Raw genomic sequence first — 24,210 nt, 5'->3', positions numbered from 1 at the left:
GTTGGCCCGCATGCACGAAAGTCCCTAATTCTAAGCCAAGTTCACACTGCAGTTTCCAGGATGCCGTTGCTGCGTTCTAAGCCAAGTGCAAGCCTTCGATTTCTATATTTTTTTTTTCTAAAGAAAATAGCACTAATATAAAAAGTAGAGATATAATAAAATGTGACATTATTTTTATAATATTATTTATTTTTAGTTGTAATCAATCTTAATCTAATAAAAGATTTAGAGATATTTGATAGAAAAATTTGAGTATTTTTAATATACCTATGAATGAAAATATATAAAAATATGTATAATATTATTTAAAATACTCAAAAACATGTTTAAAATGGACTACCAAACAAACCCTTAACTGTTTTGAAATTTTCGTGATAATTTTTTGCGTCCTAATTCAGTTGTAATTTTCATTTTGTAAATTTCCGTGTTTAGACACGCATCCCACTCTACCTTTTACTTTTTTTTTTTTTTTTTTTCTCAACCACACGTTTCCTTTCACCCTTGTCTTCTTCCACCTTTATATATTCTCCCATCCTTATCTTCTTTCTCTGCTTCTCATCTTCTTTCTGCTTCTCATTATCTCTAATAGAGCTACCTTTACGTTCCTTGCCCTAGGGCATTCTCCTTACAGAAAGTAAGATCTCATAAAGCTCTGATAACTCTCTTTCCAGGTTTCCATTTTCTTTGTACTGCAACTTCCTTTGTAACTTTTCCACAAAAAAGCTTGTTACTAAGTTTCCAATGGCTTCCACTAGCTCCGAAACACCATCTTTACCTGGTTCGGACTACGATGTTTTTCTCAGTTTTCGGGGTGAGGACACCCGCCATAGCTTTACAGACCATTTATATGAGGCATTTAGATCGAAAGGCATTGAAGCCTTTAGAGACAGCGAAAAACTCCAACTAGGACAAGAAATTGGTTCTGAGCTCATACAAGCAATAGAAAATTCCCAGTATGCAATCGTTGTTTTCTCAGAAAAATATGCCGATTCAAGGTGGTGCTTGGATGAACTTGCTGAAATTGTTGAATGCAAAAAAAAATAAGGGACTTAAAGTGGTGCCCGTCTTTTACCACGTAGATCCCTCCGACGTACGGAAGCAGACTGGGCCGTTTAAAAAAGCCTTTGACGAACATCAGAAAAATGACAGAATTGACAGAGAGAAGATCCAGAAATGGAAGGATGCTATGAGAGAAGTGGGGAATTTATCTGGCGAACATTTACTTCCACGTCAAAGGTAAAATCGTGGTTTATTTTACTAGCATTTTTTACACTGTTACACACACGTTTAAAGCGCATCTTGTATAAAAAGTTATTTCTATTTTAGAATAAGGATCTTTCTTTTTTTTTTTTTATTCACCTACTTTTCAAAATACCTATATCCAATTATCTATTTAACAAAACATTTCATATTAATTTTTCTTAATTTTTTTTAAAAAATTTCTCTTTTTTTCAAATTCAAAAACTAACGTTCCCTCTCTTTTTTCATTTTCAAGATATGTAATGAAAAAATAAAAAATTAAATGTAAAATAAATAATTTCAATATAAATTTACATGATATTTATAATGACGATGTATTTTTATACGGCTTTATATTCTGTTTGTTTTGATAATGATCATTTTTAAAAAATGTATCATTTTTAATTTTAAAAAGTATTTTTTATAATAATATCTCATTTTTCTATATTTGATATTAATCTTAAATCTGCAAAAGAAATTCTTAACTTTTTTTTTTATTTAAAGTTGTTTTTTAAAAAAATTTAGTGGAAAATAATCACTAAAATTAAGCCATAATTTTTCTATTAACTAAATATTGTTTTTCATTAACTTATTTTTTTATGCTATAAAATATTAAAAAACACAAAAAAAATAAAATATATATATATTTATAGAAAGTTTTCTATTTAAACAAACAGAGCAGACTAATTTTGGGGTTGATTAATTAAAATGTAGTACTTTTTAAAAGTTATTTCAACCAGAATTGTACTCTTTCAAGCGTGTGTAAAAGTGATTTTATATTAATTTTTTTAATTTTTTTCTCTTTCTTTCAAATTCAAAAACTAACGTTCCCTCTCTTCTTTCATTTTCAAGATATGTAATGAAACAATAAAAAATTAAATGTAAAATAAATAATGTCAATATAAATTTAATGAAAAAATTAAAAATTAAATGTAAAATGAATAATATTAATATAAATTTACATGATAATTATAATGACTATGTATTTTTACACGATTTTACATTATTTGAAATATATTCCGATTGTTTTGATAATGGTAATTTCTAGAAAATGTATCATTTTTCAAAAAGTATTTTTTATAATAATATCTCATTTTTTTATATTTGATACTAACCTTAAATTGGCAAAAAAAAATTCTTAATTTTTTTTTTATTTTGTTTACAGTGAGATAAAATTATTTTCTAAAAAAATTTAATAGAAAACAATCTCTAAAATTAAGTCATAATTTTTCTATTGACCAAATATTGTTTTTCATTAACTTATTTTTTTTATGCTACAAAATATTGAAAAACATAAAAAAAAAATATATATATATATATATATATATTTACATACAAAGTTTTCCATCTAAACAAACTAAACAGATTAATTTTAGGCTTGATTAATTAAAATGTAGTACTTTTTTTTTTATTATGCAAGCAACTATAACTGTGACCCTAAGTCATTTCAACCAAAATCGTACTCTTTCAAGCGTGTGTAAAAGTTATTTTTTTACTTTATCTGCAATTTGTGTCTCTTGTACCACCCAGTCAAAAAAGCTGTCTCATTTAGGATTTTTTTTTTTTTTTTTTTTTTTTTTGAAATGGTAGAAAACTTTATACATAAAGAATGAAAAAATATATAATAAAAGTAAAACTAGGTGAACATAGAGATATATATATATATATATATATAAAGAATAAAAAATATATATAATAAAAGTAAGACTACGTGAATACTCTATATGTTTACTTGGAATTTTAGTATTCGGCCCAAATTCATCTCGGCCCCCTAGTATGATCCTTAGCCCAAACATATAACAAAAATTAGTCCAACGAACGGCAAAATTAAACCCAAACAACAGCAAAAAATATAGATCTCTAGCCCATTTTTAGCCCTGCAAAAACATGAATTTTTGTTGGTTTCATATTTTAAAAAGTAAATGACAAAATTTGAAGTACAGAATATGATGAGTTTTTTTTTTTTCTTTTTTTTTTTTTTTTTGGAGAAGAGAATATGATGAGCTTAAAGTCTTAAACTTGTCAAATTAAAAAGATACCCCAAAGAAAAATCTTAAATGGTGGGAAGTGTGGGGGAAAATAGATACTTCATTACATTTGAAAAATAGTGAAGGAGTTAATGAAATTTTTTAAAAATAATAATATAATTAGGCAAATTAAAATTTTAATAAAAAAAGTGCTTCAAATCAATTAAAATTTAGCAAATTGCAGTTCAATCGGTTGAAGGTCTCTCTCGATCGGTTGAGCTATTCAGTTTCTGAATGCATTTTTCTGCCGCTTGTAGGTTCTTTAATCTTGACTTATATCAACTTAAGCAATGTCTAAACCACTTCAAAGACACTAAGATCTTATTCTAGACTAGTTTTTGTTCTCAATTTTCCAACATACAACATATTTAGAACCTAAACATTTAAGACTAAATATTTAGAACCTACCAATCCTAATTCAAGATAAATTCATGAAGAAGTGAAATTTCTTTAGGGTCTAACCATGAAAAGAGTTATTTAAAGCAAGTATAACATAAATCAAATTTCTACAATAATACAACAAATAAAAAAGTCCTATGGATCTTAACATAAATAAATGCTATGTATAAATTGCTCACATTATATAAATAGCAAAGAATAAACTCAACATCACAAATAAGACATTTAAGTTGTCATGTCCTGTGTGTTGTCCCAGCAAGAAGGGTCACACTTATATGGGTTCATCAATGAATATGGAGATTTATCAAGTATGACTTTTTTTTTTTTCTTTTTTGAGAAGAAGACAAATGGACTTCATTAATCAAACAAGGCTAAATTGCCTAAAGTACATGAGTAATGTCTTGTGGCACATCTTCCATGTAGAGCAGGAAAGTAGGACTTACATGTTGGATTTATAGAAACCTCAAAAGGAATGAGTGTTATTTATATAAATGTTGTTGGGATGAGTGTCATCTCAATAAATCTCAAGGAATTTTGATTTAATTAACCCTAATTTTAAGTATAATAATATATGATTTGATGTGATTTTGACATCAGCTTATATAATTATAGCTGATATCAAAAAAAAAAAAAAAAATTATAGCTAATTTTAATGTGAATGTTTTGGTGACAATAACTAAATGACCAATAGTTATATAATTCTAAAACTCTCATATATTGTACCAAATATATTGTAATTTTGCATGGAATAATATTCTTAGGAGCATCCGCAACCCAAATGCTATATGGCATATATTGAGATATTTTAGCATTTCAGCCTTCAAATGTTGCTCTAGCCGGACTTGCAAAATGTGTGGGTTGTAAAAAGTTTTACAATACTGCTACAGTACCATCTTACAAATAAGATGGTACTGTAGCAACATTGTATAATTATAAATTATTATTATATTATCTGATTCTTCTCTCTCTTCCTTTCTCATTCTTTCATTTCCCTCTCTCTCTCTTGTCTTCTTCTCTCTTGTTTGTTCTCTCCTCTTCAGACCCAAAGCCATGGTGGACATGAATGCCATCACCAAACCACCATGGCCGGACTCACTGCCACAGGCCCCACCGCAAGCCACCGTCAAGGCCACCGCAAGCCACCTGACCAAGCCTCTCTCTTCTCTCTCATCCCCTCTCTCTCTCGCCATCGCTGCCAACGCCAAGCTTCTCGTCTTCTCCGTGGATCATGGTGGGTTGTGGTGGATCATCTTCTCCATGGATCGTGGTGGATCATCTTCTACTTGGATTGTCTTCTCTGAGTTCTGGATTGGGTTTTTTTTTTTTTTTTTTTTTTTTTTTTTTTTGCTGTGATGGGTGCTTAAAGGAATTGGTTTGATTTTTTTTTTTTTTTTGTGGGTTCATGGTGGTGGAGTTGGGGGTTGCCGTGGATTGGTTTGATTTTGATTTTGATTTTGTGGGTTGCCGTGCTTGTCGGAGTTTGTGGCTGGGGTTTCAAGCAACAGTTTGGGTATGTTCTAGTAGCAAGTGGTTGTGATTTGGGTCTTGAGTTTTGGGTTTTTGTTTTTATTTGGGACTTGGATCGTCTTCTCTGAGTTTTGGATTGTTTTTTTTTTTTTTTTTTTTTTTTTTTTTTTTTTTTTTTTTTTTGTTGCTGTGATCGGTGCTTAAAGGAATTGGTATGATTTTTTTTTTTTTGGTGGGTTCATGGTGGTGGAGTTGGGGTTGCCATGGTTTGGTTTGATTTTGATTTTGATTGTGGGTTGCCGTGGTTGCCGGAGTTTATGGCCGGGGTTTCAAGCAACAGTTTGGGAATGTTCTAGTAGCAGGTGGTTGTGATTGGGTCTTGGGTTTTGGGTTTTTGTTTTTATTTGGGTTTAGGGATATATTATTTTATTATGTGAAAATATTATTTTAATGAGTAGAATAGGAAAATAAAAATTGGGTTGCTGAGAGTATTGTAAAATTGTATTGTATAATTGATAAAGTGACTTTTTGGGATGGTAAAATAGGATGAGATAGGAATTCCGGATGTGGATGCTCTAGGCAGGCATAAGTCAATTTATGTCAATTTTTGTTATTTATAGTTCACAGTAACTTATTAAGGGCGACAATTGAAACAATTAAAACAGTTAATGATTTGATGTACAATACAATTAAACAAAGAGAAAGATTCCACTGTTTAATGGTCAACAAGGCTATTTAGTCGGCTCTTTTATTTTTTATATTTTATTATAATGATTTTTTTGATAGATTTAGTAGACTTATTAAGGAAAATGCTAAGGACACAAAAAATCCCACAATTATTGCCACAATTTGTCACATGACAAACTGTGAATTGTGGAGGTCCAATGATGGGTCCACACCTCTACCACTCATAACTCACCACATGGCAAATTGTGGCAAAAGTTATAAAAAAAAATTTGTCCCTTGCATTGCTCGACTTATTAATGACCATTGCTATCGTAAGCAATGGGATTGGATGATGACATTGAATTTCCTCATTTCTAAATAGTCTGCAGCTGCTTGTTTTCCCTCCCGTTCATAGATTTTCTTCTTCTTCCTTACTCCCTGTAAATTATAGCTCTAGTTTGGAAGGCCAAGATCTTGGGAAGTAGGGAAACGTTTCATATGAAATTACACATAAAGAGGTATAAAACATGTTAAAGATTGAAGATGTAAAATCTAGGAAATTTCAACCACAATTTTTTATGAAAATTAAGAAAGGAATCAAGGAACAGTTCATAATTGTATTGCTAAAAATGAACGATGGTAAGTTGGTAACCCAATATCTATATGGGTAGTTAAAAAAACTTATATGGGTAGCTCTTTGGATTTTGGCTCGAAGCGTTTAATTACATTATTATAAAAAATAATATAAAAAAGAAGCATTCGATTACATCTATTTGTCCCAATTTCATTTTTAACAAACTAAACTTAATGCCATATATCTATTAAATTTATATTATGGATATATCCTGCACTGGTAGATTCAGATTCACAGCTTATTATTCTCTCTTTTTTGTAGGTCTGAGGCAAAATGTATTGAAGTCATTGTGAAAGAGATATCAAATAAATTGAGTAATACATTCTCAGTAGATACTGCTGGACTAGTAGGAATAAAAACCCGAGTTGAGAAATTGAAGTCACACTTAGCTATGGAGTCAAATGATGTTCGCATTATAGGAATTTGGGGGACAGGAGGAATGGGTAAGACAACTCTTGCTAGATTTGTTTATGATATGATTTCCAATAAATTTAAAGCTTGTAGTTTTATCGCTAATATTAGGGAAGAATCTAAAAATTTTGGTTTACGTAAGATACAACAAAGACTTTTGAGGGAACTTTTGAATGATAGAGATTTGAAGGTACACAATGATCATGATGGAGTTCTCATGATTAAAAGAAGGTTACGTACAAAAAAGATTCTTCTTGTTCTTGATGATGTAACTGAATTAGACCAATTGAAGAAGTTAGCTGGGGAGAATTGTTGGTTTGGTTCAGGTAGTAGAGTTATGATAACAACAAGAGATAAGCATTTGTTGAAGTCGCGTGAAGTAGAAGAAATATATGAGGCTGAAGTCTTGAATCATGAGGAAGCTCTTCAACTTTTTAGTTTGAAAGCTTTGAAAATGGACCATCCACCTGAAGATTATGGAAAGCTATCTCAAGCTTTTGTAATTTATTGTAAGGGTCTTCCTTTGGCCCTTGAAGTTTTGGGTTCTTTCTTGTTCGGAAAAAACATTGATGAATGGAAAGATGGATTGGATAGGCTCAATGAATTTCCTAAAAAAGAAATACTTGATGTGCTTCAAATAAGTTTTAATGGACTAGAACCAGCAGAAAAGGATATTTTCTTATATATTGCATGTTTTTTTAATCACATGTATCAAGATGTTGTCATAAAACTACTTGGCTATCTTGGGCTTTATGCTAAAATTGGATTAAGGGTTCTCATTGATAAATCTCTAGTAAAATTGCATGAAAATCAATTGTGGATGCATGATTTACTACAAGGAATGGGCCGAGATATAGTTCATCAAGAGTGCCCTAAAGACCCCGGGAAACGTAGTAGATTGTGGTCGTTTGAAGATATTGACGATGTGTTGACAAAAAATATGGTAAGGGGTTATTGAAAGAAACTAAGCATATATCTTATTTTACTATTCAACATATATTTTTTTTTAATAAAGAATGATATGGAGTTTAAATTATATTAGTCTAGTAATAATATAACACATTTTATACTAATCCCTCTTATTCTTATTAATAGGGAACAGAGGCAATTCAAGGCATGGTACTAAAGTTGCATGAACCAAAAATGTTATATTGGAATCCTGAAGCCTTTTCAAAGATGCAAGATCTAAAATTGCTTGAAATTTGTGGTGTTCAACTTATGCATGATCTCAAACATCTTCCTAATAGCTTAAGAATTCTTGATTGGAGAGGGTACCCTTCAAAATCGTTGACATCAAGTTTCCCATCAAAGGTAATTTAGGTGCCCTTATACTACTTTTTTTATAATAAGTTTGTTTGTAGAAGCTAATTGTTTCTCTCATTTTTTTTTTTTTTTTTAACAGAGTTTTGAGAATTTGAAATTCATGAATCTGAGTGAATCTCTAAAACTTATTGAAGCTCCAGACATCATTGAAGTCCCAAATCTTGAGAGTTTGGTTCTTAAAAGTTGTATAAATTTACGTAGGATTCACCCATCAATTGGAACTCATAAAAAGCTTACTATTCTTGATTTACAACGGTGTGAGAACCTCATGAGTCTTCCAAGCAAGTTTGAATTAGAGTATCTTGAGGAACTTAATCTTACTGAGTGCTCAAAATTAACAGAAATTCCAGAATTCGGGAGAAACATGAAAAGGGTACGCATCCTTTATTTAGGTTCTACTGCAATTACAACACTACCACCGTCAATTGAGCATTTGACTGGCCTTGTTGAGTTGACTGTAAATAGTTGCAAAAATCTTGTGCATTTACCTAATACCATTTTTAATTTAAAGTTGGTTAGAAAAGTCTCTCTCCAGTTTTGCTCAAAATTGGATAGACTGCCAGAGAACCTAGGGGATGCCGAAAGTCTAGAGGAGTTGGATTTGTGGGAAACTACTATAAGAGAGGTCCCTTCTTCCATTGGTCTCTTAAAACATCTTCATTCCCTAACATTGAGTGAATGTAAGGGGTTATCAATGCCAACAAGTCCTCATCCCATCGACTTGCTATTCTCTTTATCAATGCCAATAAGTCCTCATCCCATCGAGGTGCTATTCTCTTCTCTATCTCTATCACCTGCGTCTCCTTTGACCCACTTGCTTTTAGGTGACTGCAATCTCAAGGCAATCCCTAATGACATTGGTTCCTTAGTCTCTTTAAAATGGTTGGTTCTAGATGGAAATGATTTTGATTGCCTTCCGGAAAGCATCATTCAACTTTCGAAATTGAAATGGATGCACTTGAATAATTGCACAAGTCTTCGATCATTGCCAAAGCTTCCATTGAATATTGAACTCGTGGAGGCAAAAGGTTGTATCTCACTGGAAATGTTACCAGATCCATTAAAACCAAGCGATTCATGGGAACCATCTCTCAATCTTGAAAATTGCTTTAAATTGGCTGACAATCAAAGCTGCATAGACTGGTTTATCTCAGGGATAAAAAAGTTCCTCAAGCTCTCTCCCTCTCTCCCTCTCTCAGTCCTAAAAGAGTCATATAACATTGTTTTTCCTGGAAATGAAATTCCCGAGTGGTTTAGCTACCCAAACATGGGGAAAGAAGTGAAAATAAAAGTACCTTCTCATTTGTGTAAGAACGTGGGAATTGTTATTTGCGTTGTGTGCCCCACGCTTGACTATTCGTTGACAGCCAATGGAAAAGAAATTTCTTTTGAAAGTGGCTCATTTATTGAGGTTTCAGCAGATCACCTTCGGCTAGTCTATGTGACTCCTCAATTCTTGGACGAGGAATCAAATAAATTATTGAGGGAAGGTGACGTGAATGGATCCAGTCAGATTATAATTAAAACTGAAACCCATTATTCAAGCGTGAAGGTAAAAAAATGGGGGTTCCATATGATATACAAGAAAGACATAGAAGATCTTGACATGGATGTTCTCCATCATAATTTCGACAGTTTGTCAGTGGAAGTGGAAGCAAGCTCTGATTACAATATGGCTGGACCCAGTGGAGAAGGAAGCTCTGATTGTGAGGAGTCAAGTGAGTACGAGGGTTGCGATTGGGAGTAATCTAGTGAAAGTGACCTTGATTATTAGTCAACATTTTTCTCCAGTAAGTCACTGTCTTTCCTCTTAATTCAAGTTCTGTTGGTTTCTGCATTTTCTTTTTCTTTTACTATACATTTATTAATGGATTGCCCACCACATGTTTGACTAGAGTTGTAAATGAGACTCCTAACGATTTGACAGCAAAGAACGGCAAGAAAATGCTTTTGTTGGTGTTTTAAAAGCATGCTTTTAATGTGATTATAAGTGAGTAAACATCAAAACTGGAAGTTGCTGCCAAATCTCATCTTAAATAGACATATCTTTTTCCTTTGCATTTTCTTAGCTAGACTTTTTTTTCCCCTATTCTATTTTTTCCTCCCCAGGCATTTAGGAGCTTAACAGAATATATATAATGTCAAGTTTGAATGGAAAGGGTGCTGTAGCCTATCACATGTATTGCCTCCATCTGCAATATAATTACCTCATTTATCTGTGATATTAATACTTTAAAACTCATTTTATAATTGCTCTTTAATTATGGAAGTGTTTGACATATGATTATTGTTCTTTGGCTCTTGATATTCTTGAAATTTTCCAGGTTTTTTCAGATCATGACCAAGGTCAACCACCCATGTCCATTTCACATGTTCATCTTTATAGTAATTAGACCCAAGCAGGCAAGCAAGTATTTAACAAGATTGAAAATGGGAGAAGGTAGTATGCTTAGATTTGTAAACCCCACTTTACTTGTTATTCTCGTTTTGATGCATTACACCTATAATTTAAGTTTTGTCACATTTTCTTCATTGTTTTGCCATTTTAGCCTGATTTATTACATCTCATAGTAAATTGATAATATACCTTTATAGACATCCTAGTATATACATACGGTTCTAATTTTTTTGCATGTCAATAAAGGGGTGTCTTATGAAACTGTTTAGTTTCTATAAATGTCGTGGCAGATGTGCTACTCAAAGATACTTTTAGCCCGGGTGGAATTCTGGATACGTTTGAAAACTCTATAGCCGAAATGATTCTGAGAGAATTTTACAAATTCATGTTTGTGTTACTAACAAGCTCATAAGGTCTCATTTTAAATCTGGTGCTTATTTGGTTGAAAAGGATACTGGCTGTTGCTTAGCAGAAATCGTAGAAACCATGCCAGCAGGTCCTTTTTTGATCTCACTAGCACAACCATAAGTGAAGACCTTGAGCATTGGAGCCATTTTGTAGGTTACAATCACCTTCTAAAATTATTGTCATTTTTTGGAGGATTTTATTGAATTTTCTTCTTGTGAGGGCAGAATTGAGAAGACTTGTGAGGACTTTTTTCCTGTGTGTCAAAGATGCAGAAACCTTAGACCTTATTTTTTTCCCTTGTCATCTAGAGAAATCTGGTTTGGTTTGATCTGTCCATTAGAACTAATTTCATTCAGCCTTACTTGATTCAGGCATGGATGAAGAGAAATCAGGGCAATTTAGAGAACTTAAAGTACTTCTCGTTGTCTTTTGTCTCTATCTTATGGTATATTTGGACTTATAGGAACAAGGCAACTGTGAAGAAAGTGCCTTTCTCTGCCACTAATGTGGCCATGTTTTTTAAAAGTTTGTTTGATTTCAATGCGCAGGGTAACTAACGGTTCAAAAAACAAAGAAAAGCCTCAACAACAGCAAGAAAAGCAAATCCAGACCTTTAGAGAGGGTTCAACTGCAACCAATCCTGCTGGAGGAGAGCTGCAAGGGTAGGGGATGGAAATAGCGGGGATCCAATTTCTTTTTTAAAAATAGAGAATATGCATGTCCATAGCTGCTTGTGAGGAGTCAAGTGAGTGATTAGTGACCTGAGATTTTTTCATTGGAAGGAATTTGTGAAGTGACCCAGAAGGTTGATCAACGCTTTTCTCTCTATCGCCCGTAAGTCACCATCCTTCTTAATTTGAGTTTTGTTGGTTGATGCATCATCACTTTCCCTTTCCTTTGGCATATACTTGTACTCTTTTGGGTTAATTTTAACTTCAAAAAAGTTTCTTGCTAGCTGTACCTTAGTTAATTATTAGCACTTATTCAAACTCCCTTCTGGTTTGTTTAATCAAAAAACACAAAGCAATACTCCTAGCTAATTTGATACACATATAAAAAACAGAGTCTTATGAAATAAACAATGATTAGGGTCATCTTGGTTTAGTGATTGTGTTACTTGTTTGTGCTGGTTGCCCCCTTGATGTTGGATAATTGGACTATTTCATGAGGTGAATCTGTCACATGGCCAAGAGACAAAAAGATAAGTGCAGTCCGTTGTATACTTTTTAATTTCTCTTGTCATTGTTTTGAAATTTTTCAAGGTGCAAAAACAATATATGCATGCCACTGCAAACATTACAATCAAAATTATTTTTTATCTCATTACATATTATATATGTGAAGTCATGCATAGATTGCAGTCAGAATGATTAGTCTAGCTAGGGGTAGCATCTAGCTTCCTCCCTAGTTGAAAGTTCTCTAAAGTTGTGTACTAACCTTCAACCAAAGAAAATGCTTCTTTTTTTTTTTCTTTTTTCTTTTTTCTGTTTAAGAGAACAGCTGCGTTTTCTGTTCTAGTTCTTGTTCCTTTTATTTTTGATTTGCTCCGAAAATTCTTATCAATTTAAAGTATGACAACAGTTATATAACTTTTCCCCACTCCACTTGCTATTAGCTAAGACAGTTAGGATTCCAATTCTAAAATGTACAAACTTTACAATCAAATGTAGTTATAAAATTTAAAATCTTTAGCAATGAGGAACTTGATAATAACTTTTATGAGGAATTAATTTGGATATTTAAAATATCTGTAAAGAACAAATCATTAAAACAAGTTCTTGATACATCCAAATATCAACATTATTGACAATTGATCATATCGGAATAATTAGTCTTCCAACAGGTTGTGTCCAGCTTCCTCCCTTATTGAAGGTTTTTTAGGGTTGTTTACTAACTTGAAACCAAAGCAGATGCTCTTTTTCTGATTAAGAGAATAACTGATTTTTCTATTCATTTCTTTTTATTTTTTGCTTTTGCTTTTCTCTGAATTTTTATTATTTAAAAGTATGACAACAATCATAAAGTTAGTAAAATGACTTGTATTAGCATGTTTGAGGACATTGTTATTGCAATTCTCATAATGCAACAATCTTTAGAATCAAATCATGGTTATTGACAGTTCAAAATTTTCAACCATGAGGAGCTTGACCATAACTTACCTTAATGGGGATTTAACTTTGATATGCAAAATTTCTTCAATGACCAAGTCATTACCATGTTCTTGATATATCCAAATATTGTCATGTTGTTGACAATTGATCAGTTCATTGATCAACAGTGAAAGGTCTGCATCGGCAGCAGTAATATTCTTGGTGAACTGCTTAAACTATCAGCATTGGGAACCTAAGCTTGTACCTATATATTAATAGATTTGCCCAGTGTAGTCAAAGGCGAGCCGGGCGCTCGCCTAGGCGCCCGGGCGAGGCGAGGCGCCACTAAGGCGCCTCAAAGGCTCTAAGGCGAGGCGCCTTTAGTGAGGCGCTCGCCTTTAGAGCCTAGGCGAGCGCCTTAAGCCATGAAAAAGGCGCTAAGGCGAGAGCCTGAAGTTTTTTTTTTTTTTTTTTAATTTTTTTTATAGATGTTTGTTGTGAAACCTATTTTTAGACTATTAATTTCAAAAGGCATGTTATAAAACCTATTGTTAGTTAAATTAATTTACAAATTTGTTTTGTAAGACTTATTGTTATATAGAAGCTTATTGTAAAACGTATTGTTAGAACTAACTAATAGAGCCTAAACCATGTTAATCCTATATTGAAATAATTTGATAGACCTAATTTCTTCATGCTACACATTGAAAAACACTTCATTATAATATTATAATGCACTAGGTACATATGATTTAAGTTCTATATGTATAATAAATATATTAAAAATTTGGCGCCTCGCTTTACTCGGGCTAGTGCCTTTTTGTCGCCTCACGCCTTGGGCAATACAAGGCCTTGGCGCCTTAAGGTCGCCTTTCGCCTTTGACTACCTTGGATTTGCCATCACCAACTAATTGAGAAGCTCTCACAGGAGACAATCTTCAAAGTTAAAAGCATTTAGTCCAATTTTATGTGTCACCAAAAAAATGTTGTGAATGACTGCATATTACTCAATTGTTAGACCTGTCTTGTCAGATCTGTGATTTACCACAAGAGAAGCGCGTTTGGATCTATTACTAAATGACCTTAGCCATCTGATGCCTTTATTCAATGTTGGGAAATCATCAAAGACTTCATCTTCCCATGTAATGCTTGTGAAGAAGAATTGGTGAGACCTTTATAATATTTGAATTTCATTTTTAAAGTGTCATATCTTTCTTCCTTTGATTTCTTATTTAGATATTTCTTTTGTTCATTCTTTCTTCTCCTTCCTCTTTTACTTCAGAGATTTAGGAGTTTAATAGGTGCCCTATGACATATCTTTTTTCTATTGTGCTTTCTTATATATATATAATTTAGTAGACAAGTACTACCACATGTAAATGCCCCGTTACTTTTTAATAGTAATAGTTTAAAACTCTTTTTATACCTAGTACTGCTCTTTAATTGTTTAAGTTTTTACCAAATAAATTTTGTGCTATTTCCTCTTGATGTTCTTGAAGTTTTCTAACTTTTATACCTTTAACTCTAAATGAAATTATTGACTGAAATTTGTACTTACCTATACCAGATCATGAGCAGGGCAAAACTGTTCATGCTCATTTCACAGGATAAAACAAACCAGAAGACTTGATCTCCATAGGTAACTTAGCTTGGCTACCCTATCAAAGTGACTCAACTAGAATTAGAATCAAAGGATAACGGAAGTTAAACCTGAGCCTACAACAAACTTAGCCATAAATTACTAACCTAATTCTCTGGTGCATATTCAATCAGGCAAGCAACTGTGCAGACAAGGTTGAAAAATAGAGAAGCTATCCTGCTTTGATTGGTAAGCCCTGCTCTAATTGTTATCGTTGTTTTGATGCGTTACATCCAGAATATAAGTTTTCATATTTTTCTGCTTGGTTTTGTCTTTTTAGCCTGATGTATTGTATTTTGTAGTGGAAAGATCCTACAGTTTTATTTTGATGTGTTTTGTCTAGAATTTAAGTTTAGTCATGTATGTGTGTGTCAATCTTTTTCAATAATAAAAAAATATTATTTTGCTAAGTTATAAAAACCTTACTTTAGTAATCCCTCAATCAAGTCAAAATAAGCTACTAGTATTAATAGGTATTTAAACTTATCTTTACACTTTGGCTTGAAAACAGGACCTGATTAGAGAGCTGTGCTCTCCAGAAGTAGCTGCTCAAATTTTAGCTATCCCAAGCTGTGGAGTTACTGATAAGCTGCTATGGCCTCATACAACACACCATAGTGAGTGAAACCAAGTGTCTTATGCAGTGAGGAAGACAATTTCGATTGTTCATTCCTGAAGCAGGTCTTGCTTGGGCTGTATAACCTCAACACAGTGATGTTTGAGGGTGCAAAAAAGTGTACTTATCATGTGTTAATGCTCAGTAAAGCTTTGTTTTGTAGGTATGCACAAGCCTATGATGCACAACATGTTGATTAGAGTAACTACTGGAGAGTTCCAAGGGGAGTGTGTCCAGTTGTGGAGGGATGGCAAGTGTTGCTGACAGTTGAGGGGCACTGGCAGAGCAGATGCAAATGGGGTTGTTTTGCCTATGTAGCTAAATCATGGGCTGGCAGATAATTTTTCAGCCTGTTCCAGTAATGCCGTATGCAAAAAAGTGAAAGCTTACTGTTTGAGAAGCATATTTTCCAGGTTGTTCTGGTTAGTGGAAGATTGGAGGACCTGTGGAAAAGAAGAAGGTTCCTTGGCAACTTGGTGCGTTGATTGAAGAACACAAGTGCAAGGAAGTTGGAGAATGCCAGTGGTGTACATTTGCTGTGTACAGGAGTCACTAATGAGGTTAGAGTCCTGGTTAATTTTGCTTGTAACTCTTTTATGAACATTTTTTGGGCTTGTAACTCTATTAAAAGAGAGTTAACTTTAGCAGTCTGGATAATATATAGCCAATTTGTTTCAATAGTAGGACTTTAGAGTTACTTTCAGCAAAAATTGTTCATGTTTAGTTGATATTCTCCACATGTTAATAGATAGTCAAAATTGCTAATGAGCTGGGTAGCTCAAATGGTATTTTCTACCCCCCCCAAATTTTATACCAACAGGTAATGCTAATGAGCCTGAGAGTTGGCTTGGAATGTCAATCAACAAGGCTAGTCAAATTTGGATAGCATTAGTAAATTACCGTTTCTCCCAAAAGTTTAAACCGTTAAAAAATTGTGAATCTAATCATTTAACCATAATTTAACACTTCCCCTCACATGCAAGCTTAAATCCCTTCCTAAAAAGTAGGGCCTAATTTGTGGGGTTTTTAACATTTTAAATTAAAGATAGAGTAGAGACAGGATTGAACTAAGGATTTCGTGCTCTTATTCCATGATTAATTACATATTCACCCAAAAACATAATAATTACTTAATTAGTAATTTATCAAACATTTATGGGAGAAAAATATTCGTATAGTTGCAAGTTGCAACTCAAGAGATATCTATAGCAAAGTAGAAAATTACTAGATTATAAACGAATCTAGCTAATAAGGAAGAAGCATTGCCTTGCAGGCTTGCATTTAAAGCAGATAAAAAATAAGCTCACATTTCTCTCAGCATCTTCATCGTACATTTTGTCACAGTGAAAGGTCTGAACTATGTACAAAAGGGCAAAGATTAATAGCAACATCACTCAAAGAGATCAAAAATTAACAAACAATGCTGTTATGTATAATCCTATCTGGTGACATTTTTACTTTTACCTCATATAAATGTAAATGTTTTGCTCTAAAATATGAAAAATCAACAAACTATTCAATGAAAAGAAATGGAACCAATGAAGTCACATCATGAGAAGGCATGAAATAGATTAAGTTACTATTACTAGATTTATTGGACACCCTTTCATTAATTGGCATGTTCAGTTTTTTAAAGAACAATGACGTTATTTGTAAAGTGATCCCATTATTCATTTTAAAGAGGCCTAGTTGTTAGTTTGAAAGGGTAGAGATTCTTCAGTTGATGTCAAAGCAGCTCTAATATCAATGATTTTGATGTCGATTACAAACTTTGCTTGCTCCTAGCTCTTACTTTTTTTTTCCCCAAAATACTTTACTATCTTCATTTTCAATTTTTAACTAAGTAAGTCACCCTATCAGTTTCGAATGTATGATTAAAGAAAACTAAAGTAATATGACCTGCTTGAACACTTTCTTCAGCTACTTTACACTGCTAATACTAAATTAATTAGTGGATGTATTAGTCATAAAGTTTCCAGATTCTACTAAAGCATTTATGCGTGATACATCATGATGGAACCTTGATTGTGAATAGATAGAAAGAAAGCCATACAAATAAAAATAAGTTTATAGCTTTTCAAAAAAGTAAAACGAGTAGGACTTTATATAGCTGGGCACTAGGAAATTACACAAAATGTGTAGGAGTAATTGTCATCAAATTTGCACTACATTACTAATCCCAAAAAATGAAGAAAAAAAAAGTTTTCATAAAAGCATGATAAAGCATATTCATCCCATCACCACCACCACCAGCAAAAGATTTTGATTCATTAGAATCTACTCATGCATGTGTCTTACTCTCTCACATGTTTGAAAATAGTTTTGCCCCATTAGTTAATCTTTCTAAAGAATGGGTCAATGCAAGGTCAACACAAAAATTTACACTTTGACTTGGAACACAGGACCTGATTAGGGAGCTATACTCTCCTGAAGTAGTGTAGTGGTTGCTCAAATTTTAGCCACCCCTCTCTCAAGGTGAGGAGCTACTAATAAACATATATCGCCTCAATGTAACACATTTTGATATCAAAATTAAGCTACTGTTGAAAGTGGGGGAATTCAGGTAATGGATTCTCATTGGAGGGTCATAGCTCTTAGATGGAGACATCTGTGAGAATTGAAGCTTCCTTTGAAGTTAATAATTGTTATGTGGGAGTTTGGCATGAGGACTTATTGTTTAAAACAGAATAGTGAAATGAAACATTGTGAGTGATAGTAATTGTGTGAGGAAGAGGAAAATTTGGTTCATTTATTCTTGAACTGCAATCTTGCTTGGAAGGTATTGTTCGGATAGATTTGAGCCTTAGAACTGAGTTCATTTCTCCTTGCTCTTTGAAGCGGTGGTTGGCTCAGTGGATGGAGGATCCAAATTTTCAAAAACAGGAATATATTATGTTCTCTAGATTGATGTTTAACGGTGCAAAATTGCTTCTAAAGAAGTGCTAATGCTTTGTTTTGCAGGTCTGCACAAGTCTCTAATGCACAACAAGCAGATCAAAGTAACTGCAGGAAAGTACCAAGGCAGGTGTATCAAGTTGTGGAGGGTTGTAGGTGTTGCTGACAATTTAGGGACGCTAGCAGAGATAGTGTGAACGGGGTGGTTTTGGCTTTGTAGCCAAATCAAGTGCTGGCAGGCTGTTGCAGTTCATCCATATGCAACCAAATGGCATGCAGCTAGATGCCCCTGTTCGGAAAGCATTAACTAAGGCTATACAGCTTGGTTTTTGTAGACTTGTTTCCATCATTTCTAAGAGTGGAGGAACTCCTTTTGAGAAGAAGGTTTCCTTGGCAACTTGCTATGCTGATTGAAGGCCACAAGTGCATAGAAGTAGGAGAACTTTAGTGGTTGTATATTTTGTGCATAAAAGAGTTGCTACAGATGTTGGGGTCTTGCTGTTGCTTCAAAGTCTTTTGAACATTTTTGGACTCTACTACCAGCCAACGCTTCAGACATTATTTTGTATTATAAACCATACCCAAAAAGAAAAGAGAAGACAAAAAGAAAGAAGTTAAATTAACACCTTTTCTGGACTAAAGCTAGTTGCAACTACATGCAATCATTAACATTGTAAGACATCATATAAGAGATTCATGTCTTTGCGTGAAAATCATATTCATCTCTCCTTTTAGATTCAAATAAGAGCAATTGAATTAACTATCTAATGGTTCTGATTGAGTAGCATGCTTTATTTTTTTTGGTGCCCTACAAATGGATTGTTCTGTCAAACTTCTATCAAATACAGAAATTGAAATTTCTCTTCCTTATGTAAAGGTTGTTATATACTTCGATTGTTTTTATTTTTTCCCACGATAATGCAAAATATTTCATGTGTCTTTTGGGTCACATTAAAATAATTTTTTAACATAAAAACTTGGCTCAAATTGGCTAGAGGGTAACGATAAGAAGATAAATGAAGTTTACAATGACAAACATTTTGTTTGTTAATGGAAGGTTGAAATTTGCTTAATTGATTTCCAATTTAAAAGGATCTAAGCAAGATCACCTAGTCTTTTCAAGCAAAAAAAATGGTTAATTTCTGCCATGCTGCAAAAACATGAGCATTTGGTTTCATCCAAGGTTAGGCAAAACATATTAAGAAATCTCATTAGTACTTGTTCTTTTTTTTCAATGAATATCACCAGTGAACTTATTGAAACTCTCATATAGCTCATGATGCAATTCCATTTGCAAAGTCAAAAATTTTTATGAAGGGGTTCCACTGAATTTTTAGATTACATTTTCAATCTTCAGATATTATAGATTCTCCAAAAAAGAAATATTCAGATATTAAAAATAATTTTAAACAGTTATATCTAAAATCCTACCCCCCCCCCCCCCCCCCTTCCTTTTCCTTTTTTATTAATCTCTTTTCAACGAACGCGACGAGCTTTCTCTTCCTGTCCTATCCCTAACGATTTTTGGGCATTTGCTATACCTTCTGGATCTGCAATACAACAAATCACATAAACTACATTACAAATAGAAAAATCAGCTATTCTATAACAATCATCAATGCATTAATGGAAGGGAAACATGTCAAAGGTTTGATCACATGAAACAATATATATATATATATATATATATATATTTTCACTTTCAAAGAACTTGGGTGCAATCATGAGACCAAGTTAGCTATTATTTGAAAAGATCAAACCAAAATATAGACTCAGGTGAAACGTCTTTACCAATTCTGAGTTTGAAAGCTTTGCAAGGTAAAATACTTGATTGGACATTGAAAATCTCTCTAAACCAGTTGTATTCCCTGAATTTATATTTCTTAGCCCTTCTAAAAGATGTAGGAGCCAAGCCCATTGTAACTTCCAGTGAAGTTATAGACTTGATAGCATATGCATTGAAAAAAGGTTCAGATGCTCCAAAGCATACTCATTATACTCCAGAAATTGCACAACTCTAGGTTCAGTGAAACAAATAGATTACTAGAAAATGAAAAATAAAAGAGCCAGAAGGAGCAAAAACAGAAGCTGCAGAAGAAGACTAGGAAAAAGAACCCTCAAAAGTAATTAAGAGTGACATCGTTATCTTGTTCTATAGAATTTCTAATATATACCATCTTCTCTGCTACCCATAAATGGCACAAAGTAATCAATACTCACCAAAAAACTGCGTGAAAATGCGAGTGAAGAAGTTCAAGTTGCGGGAAACATTGTAGGCCATGGCAGGTGGAAGAGGTTTCACAATGGTGTCAATGCTAAATACTCGTTGAAGAAACTGCATACACAAAACTCAAAAGAAGTATCATATCACAAACTCAATCATGAACGGATTTAGATGCAAAATTATACAAAGTTAGCAGATGGAAGAAGAAAAGAGGAGTAAAGATATTATTGAGAGCCAAACAAACATAGATGTAAACTGAATAATTCCAAGCAGTGAGTGATGGATAGGCTATAAAAGTCTCAAGCAACAGAAAAACAGAACATGACAATAAAGACTATATCAATTAATTGATATACATCCTACAGACATGCCCTTGCCCATAATAACAATGTGGATATTGATGGCATTCACACACACACACACACACAAAAAACCCTCAATCAATTTCAGTGATCTACATCATAGAAGGCACAAATATGTAACCTCACTTCACAAAACTGAGGCTTCAACCATATTAAGAATCAACTATATGAAGCTTCAATAATAAGAAGCTTCAACCTCATGTTAATTGCCTTACCACTTATAACAAAAGCTTAAACAATTAAGAAATAGTAGATTTAATCATCTAACCATTATTACAACACTTACTCTCACAAGTGGGTCAATACTCCCCTTTAATAAGTAGAGCCCAACAGATTTGATTGTGAAATTTTTTTAATCGAGAGGGTAGAACAAAGATAGGGTTAACTCAAGACCACCTCATTTGATACTATAATAAACTATCAGATGTCACAAAAGCTTAAACTGTTAGAAAATTGCTGGGATGCAGGGACGCGGCTCCCAGGCCAGCGCACCCGCGTCCGACGCGGCAGGACGCGGCGATGCGGGAGGGACGCCGCAGACCGCGCGTCCGTGCCGCGTCGTGCCACATGGCCGTTCCCGAATCGGGCCGACGTGGCCCAAATCGGCCCGACTCGGTCCGTATCGGCCTGTATCGGCCGAAACGGCCGAGTCAGGCCGAAATTCAAAAAAAAAAAAAAAAAAAAAAAAAAAAGAGGTGCAAAAGTAAAAGTATGCTTAGCAATATATTTGTGTTTGATTGTCTTGTTGATTATCTTTTATTTTGTTTTAGTTTCAAACTTATGAGTTGTATTCTAATTTCCAAACATCATGGAATGTTTTAGTTTCAATCTTGTGGATTATATTTAATTTATGAACATTATGTTTTAGTTATTATCTACTATTGCTCTTAAATTTGGTATTTGTTTATATAATGTGAAAAAGTAAAAGTATGCTTAGCAATATATTAAACATATATTGTAAAAATATTTTTAATAATTTTTTAATTGCCGAGTCCTGCCGCACCCGCACCCACCTTTTTCAAAAATTGCCGAGTCCCGCACCCGCACCTGCACCCGCACCCGCATCCGCACCCAAGTCCTGAAACGCACCCGTGCTTCATAGGAAAATAGTGAGCTTAATCATTTAACTATTACTCTAATTGTTTGAAACAAAATGACCTGCCATGTTCTATCAACTTTTACCCTATATTGGGTAAAAGTTCTCATCCACTACAAGAATAAATTTCTTCTTTCTTTCCTTCTGCTTTCAGTTTTCCCTGCTGGGTAGAAGTTATCAACCACTACTACAATGGGTTATCCCCAGTTGTATTTCTAATTTGGCGTATTATAGTAATACTGAGGTTTTGAGTAGTTTAACCCAGAGATATCATAGAGTTGCAACACATTGGCCAACTGGTAGGAACTCACATTCCCCATTCATCCTTAAACAAATTAAAAATCTCTCATATAACACATAACTCAAATCTATTAAAGCACACAATTGAGAACAACCAGGAATCCCCCAACAATGCAAAAGGGTACACTATTAATGACAAAGACATGAACTTTAAACAACCAATAGCAAGTAATCAGGAAACAAAGAATTGGTTAAGCATAGATACACAAATTAAACCAAGTAATCCAGAATTTTCTCAACTGGGTAACCAAAGAAACACAATTTAAAGCAAGTGGCCAGGAAAATAAGAATTGGGTAACCAAAGAAACAAAATTTAAAGCAAGAAATCAAGAATTCTCTCAACTGGGTAAAGAAAAAAAAAAAACCAAGAAACAAAAATGAAAATCAAGAAGATAGAGACCTGGTAGTTACGTTGAAAGCTGTAGCGAAGCTGGGGGTCAATCTCGACGAGGGAATCATCATCGTAATCGTCATGGTCGTGGCGTTTGGACTTGTCTTTCTTCTTGCGAGGCACGTGCATCACTGACTCGGCTCCAGGCTGCTGCTTTGTGACTTTGAGCTTCGCGTCTTGGAACTCTTCAGTGGCTTCCTCTTCGCCCCTCCATGGCGCCGATGACATCAACTTCTTCTTCCCAATTGCCATTTTTATTCAATCGGAGTTTACAGAGAGATAGAGAGAGGTAGAGTGTTGTTTGTATAGGTGATAAGGTTTGTGTTTGGCTATGTGGGTTATTATTGCTTGCATTCTATGTTAGGTTAAAGCCCATTCCTGTTTAGTGTAACCTTTAAATAAAAGGGAATAGTTATGGTCTTTAAGCTTCATGTTTGGTTAGGGGCGTCTAATTGATGAAGTTTAATGATTTAATATTACAGATACAACAATTTTCAAAATAGTAGACTTGTCAGGTTTTTATTGATTCTTACATGGTCCTATTTTTATTTACTTATCTAATTACTTTGACAATTGCAAAATTTTTTTGTACATTTGGACTTGTTGTTTTTCATGAATATGATGTTTTGGAACTTTAATGCATGCATATGTAACTATAAGTATACCTTTAAATCTATATAAGTTTATAAAAAAATACTAATCTTTAAGTTCTCCCAAAAATGTGAGTTAATTATGATTGCTTAGGTCAAGTCACCAAATTGGTTTTTGGTGTATTCAAGTTTTGGGGGAATCTAGATGCACTTTAGTACTTAGATTCCCCTTAAGCTATTTGCATTAAAACATGGGAATATATCTTTTCAAAATTACTGTAATTGTAAATGTTTATTTAAACCAAACAATTTGTCAATTAGTAAGTGGAAATTGCTTGTGCAACTCAAAATTGATGGTGCAAAAATGGAGAATGGAGATCTGGTTATTTTCACATGTTAGCCCCTATGGTGTGTCCAATTCTTGGAGTTCCATGTTGATTAGAAGTGTACCCATATTTGAGTTTATTGCGCTATTATGCAATTCTTTTGGTATCTTTTAGACAAGAGACCTAGCTTTGGCATATGGCTTTATCTATACCATACATGTGCTGATGTGCATCCTATCTTGTCTCACGGATGTGAATTTGGTTCAAACCATTCAATTTTGCTTTGACCCATTTATCTTTCCTTCTTTTCTAGACTTTTTGCTATTGGGCTTTTTATAGCCATCTGTGAACACTGGTTTTGGCCCACTGATACTTAGCTTATTTTGTGATGATAGAATGGTAAAATTTGTAAAATTTAATATGATCTATGACTAAATCCAGGATAGACAAACGAAGGAATTGTGCAAGTTGATTCAAGCAAATTTCTTGAAAGTTTCAGCATGAACATGGGGTGCATTACAAATGGAATGGCTGAGGTCTTATCCCAAGAAATGACCATGAAAACTTTATTTTTCTCAATCCTTGTCTCCTTTGTGATTTTTTTTTTTACCATAATGATGATAGAATGGTAAAAAATTTCCACCATACAATGTTGGACGACAAACTATGGTGGTTGTTAATTTGATTTGATAATTGTTCAACTGTGCAT

General features: G+C 33.5%; 2 protein-coding genes and 1 long non-coding RNA gene across 3 annotated transcripts in view; 2 read left to right on the top strand and 1 right to left on the bottom strand.

Annotated features, from left to right (window-relative positions):
* The first annotated feature begins 529 nt into the window (after positions 1 to 529).
* LOC126700432 (TMV resistance protein N-like) overlaps positions 530 to 24,210 on the top strand; it is an 85,590-nt gene continuing 61,909 nt past the window's right edge. The window contains exons 1-4 of the mRNA XM_050398593.1: positions 530 to 1,236; positions 6,694 to 7,786; positions 7,939 to 8,154; positions 8,246 to 8,915. Of these exons, the coding sequence (XP_050254550.1) occupies positions 956 to 1,236; positions 6,694 to 7,786; positions 7,939 to 8,154; positions 8,246 to 8,915 (2,260 nt within the window). The 5' untranslated portion in view covers positions 530 to 955. The remainder of the gene's footprint in view (positions 1,237 to 6,693; positions 7,787 to 7,938; positions 8,155 to 8,245; positions 8,916 to 24,210) is intronic.
* LOC126700452 (uncharacterized) lies at positions 10,678 to 18,980 on the top strand. The gene is made up of 8 exons (XR_007647155.1): positions 10,678 to 11,384; positions 11,521 to 11,806; positions 14,095 to 14,227; positions 14,630 to 14,701; positions 14,836 to 14,890; positions 15,213 to 15,318; positions 15,481 to 15,877; positions 18,279 to 18,980. It is a non-coding gene; the product is annotated as an uncharacterized LOC126700452 (long non-coding RNA).
* LOC126700445 (uncharacterized) lies at positions 19,466 to 22,898 on the bottom strand. Its single transcript, XM_050398632.1, has 3 exons — positions 22,595 to 22,898; positions 20,433 to 20,547; positions 19,466 to 19,762 (listed from the first exon to the last, which is right to left on the bottom strand). Exons 1-3 carry the CDS (start codon positions 22,835 to 22,837, stop codon positions 19,689 to 19,691), a joined length of 432 nt encoding a protein of 143 aa, XP_050254589.1. The 5' UTR covers positions 22,838 to 22,898; the 3' UTR covers positions 19,466 to 19,688.

The sequence above is a fragment of the Quercus robur genome, chromosome 9 (assembly GCF_932294415.1).
Source record: "Quercus robur chromosome 9, dhQueRobu3.1, whole genome shotgun sequence".
Classification (NCBI taxonomy): domain Eukaryota; kingdom Viridiplantae; phylum Streptophyta; class Magnoliopsida; order Fagales; family Fagaceae; genus Quercus; species Quercus robur.
Note: the sequence above shows the minus strand (reverse complement) of the source record. Positions and strands in the feature narration are given on the sequence as shown.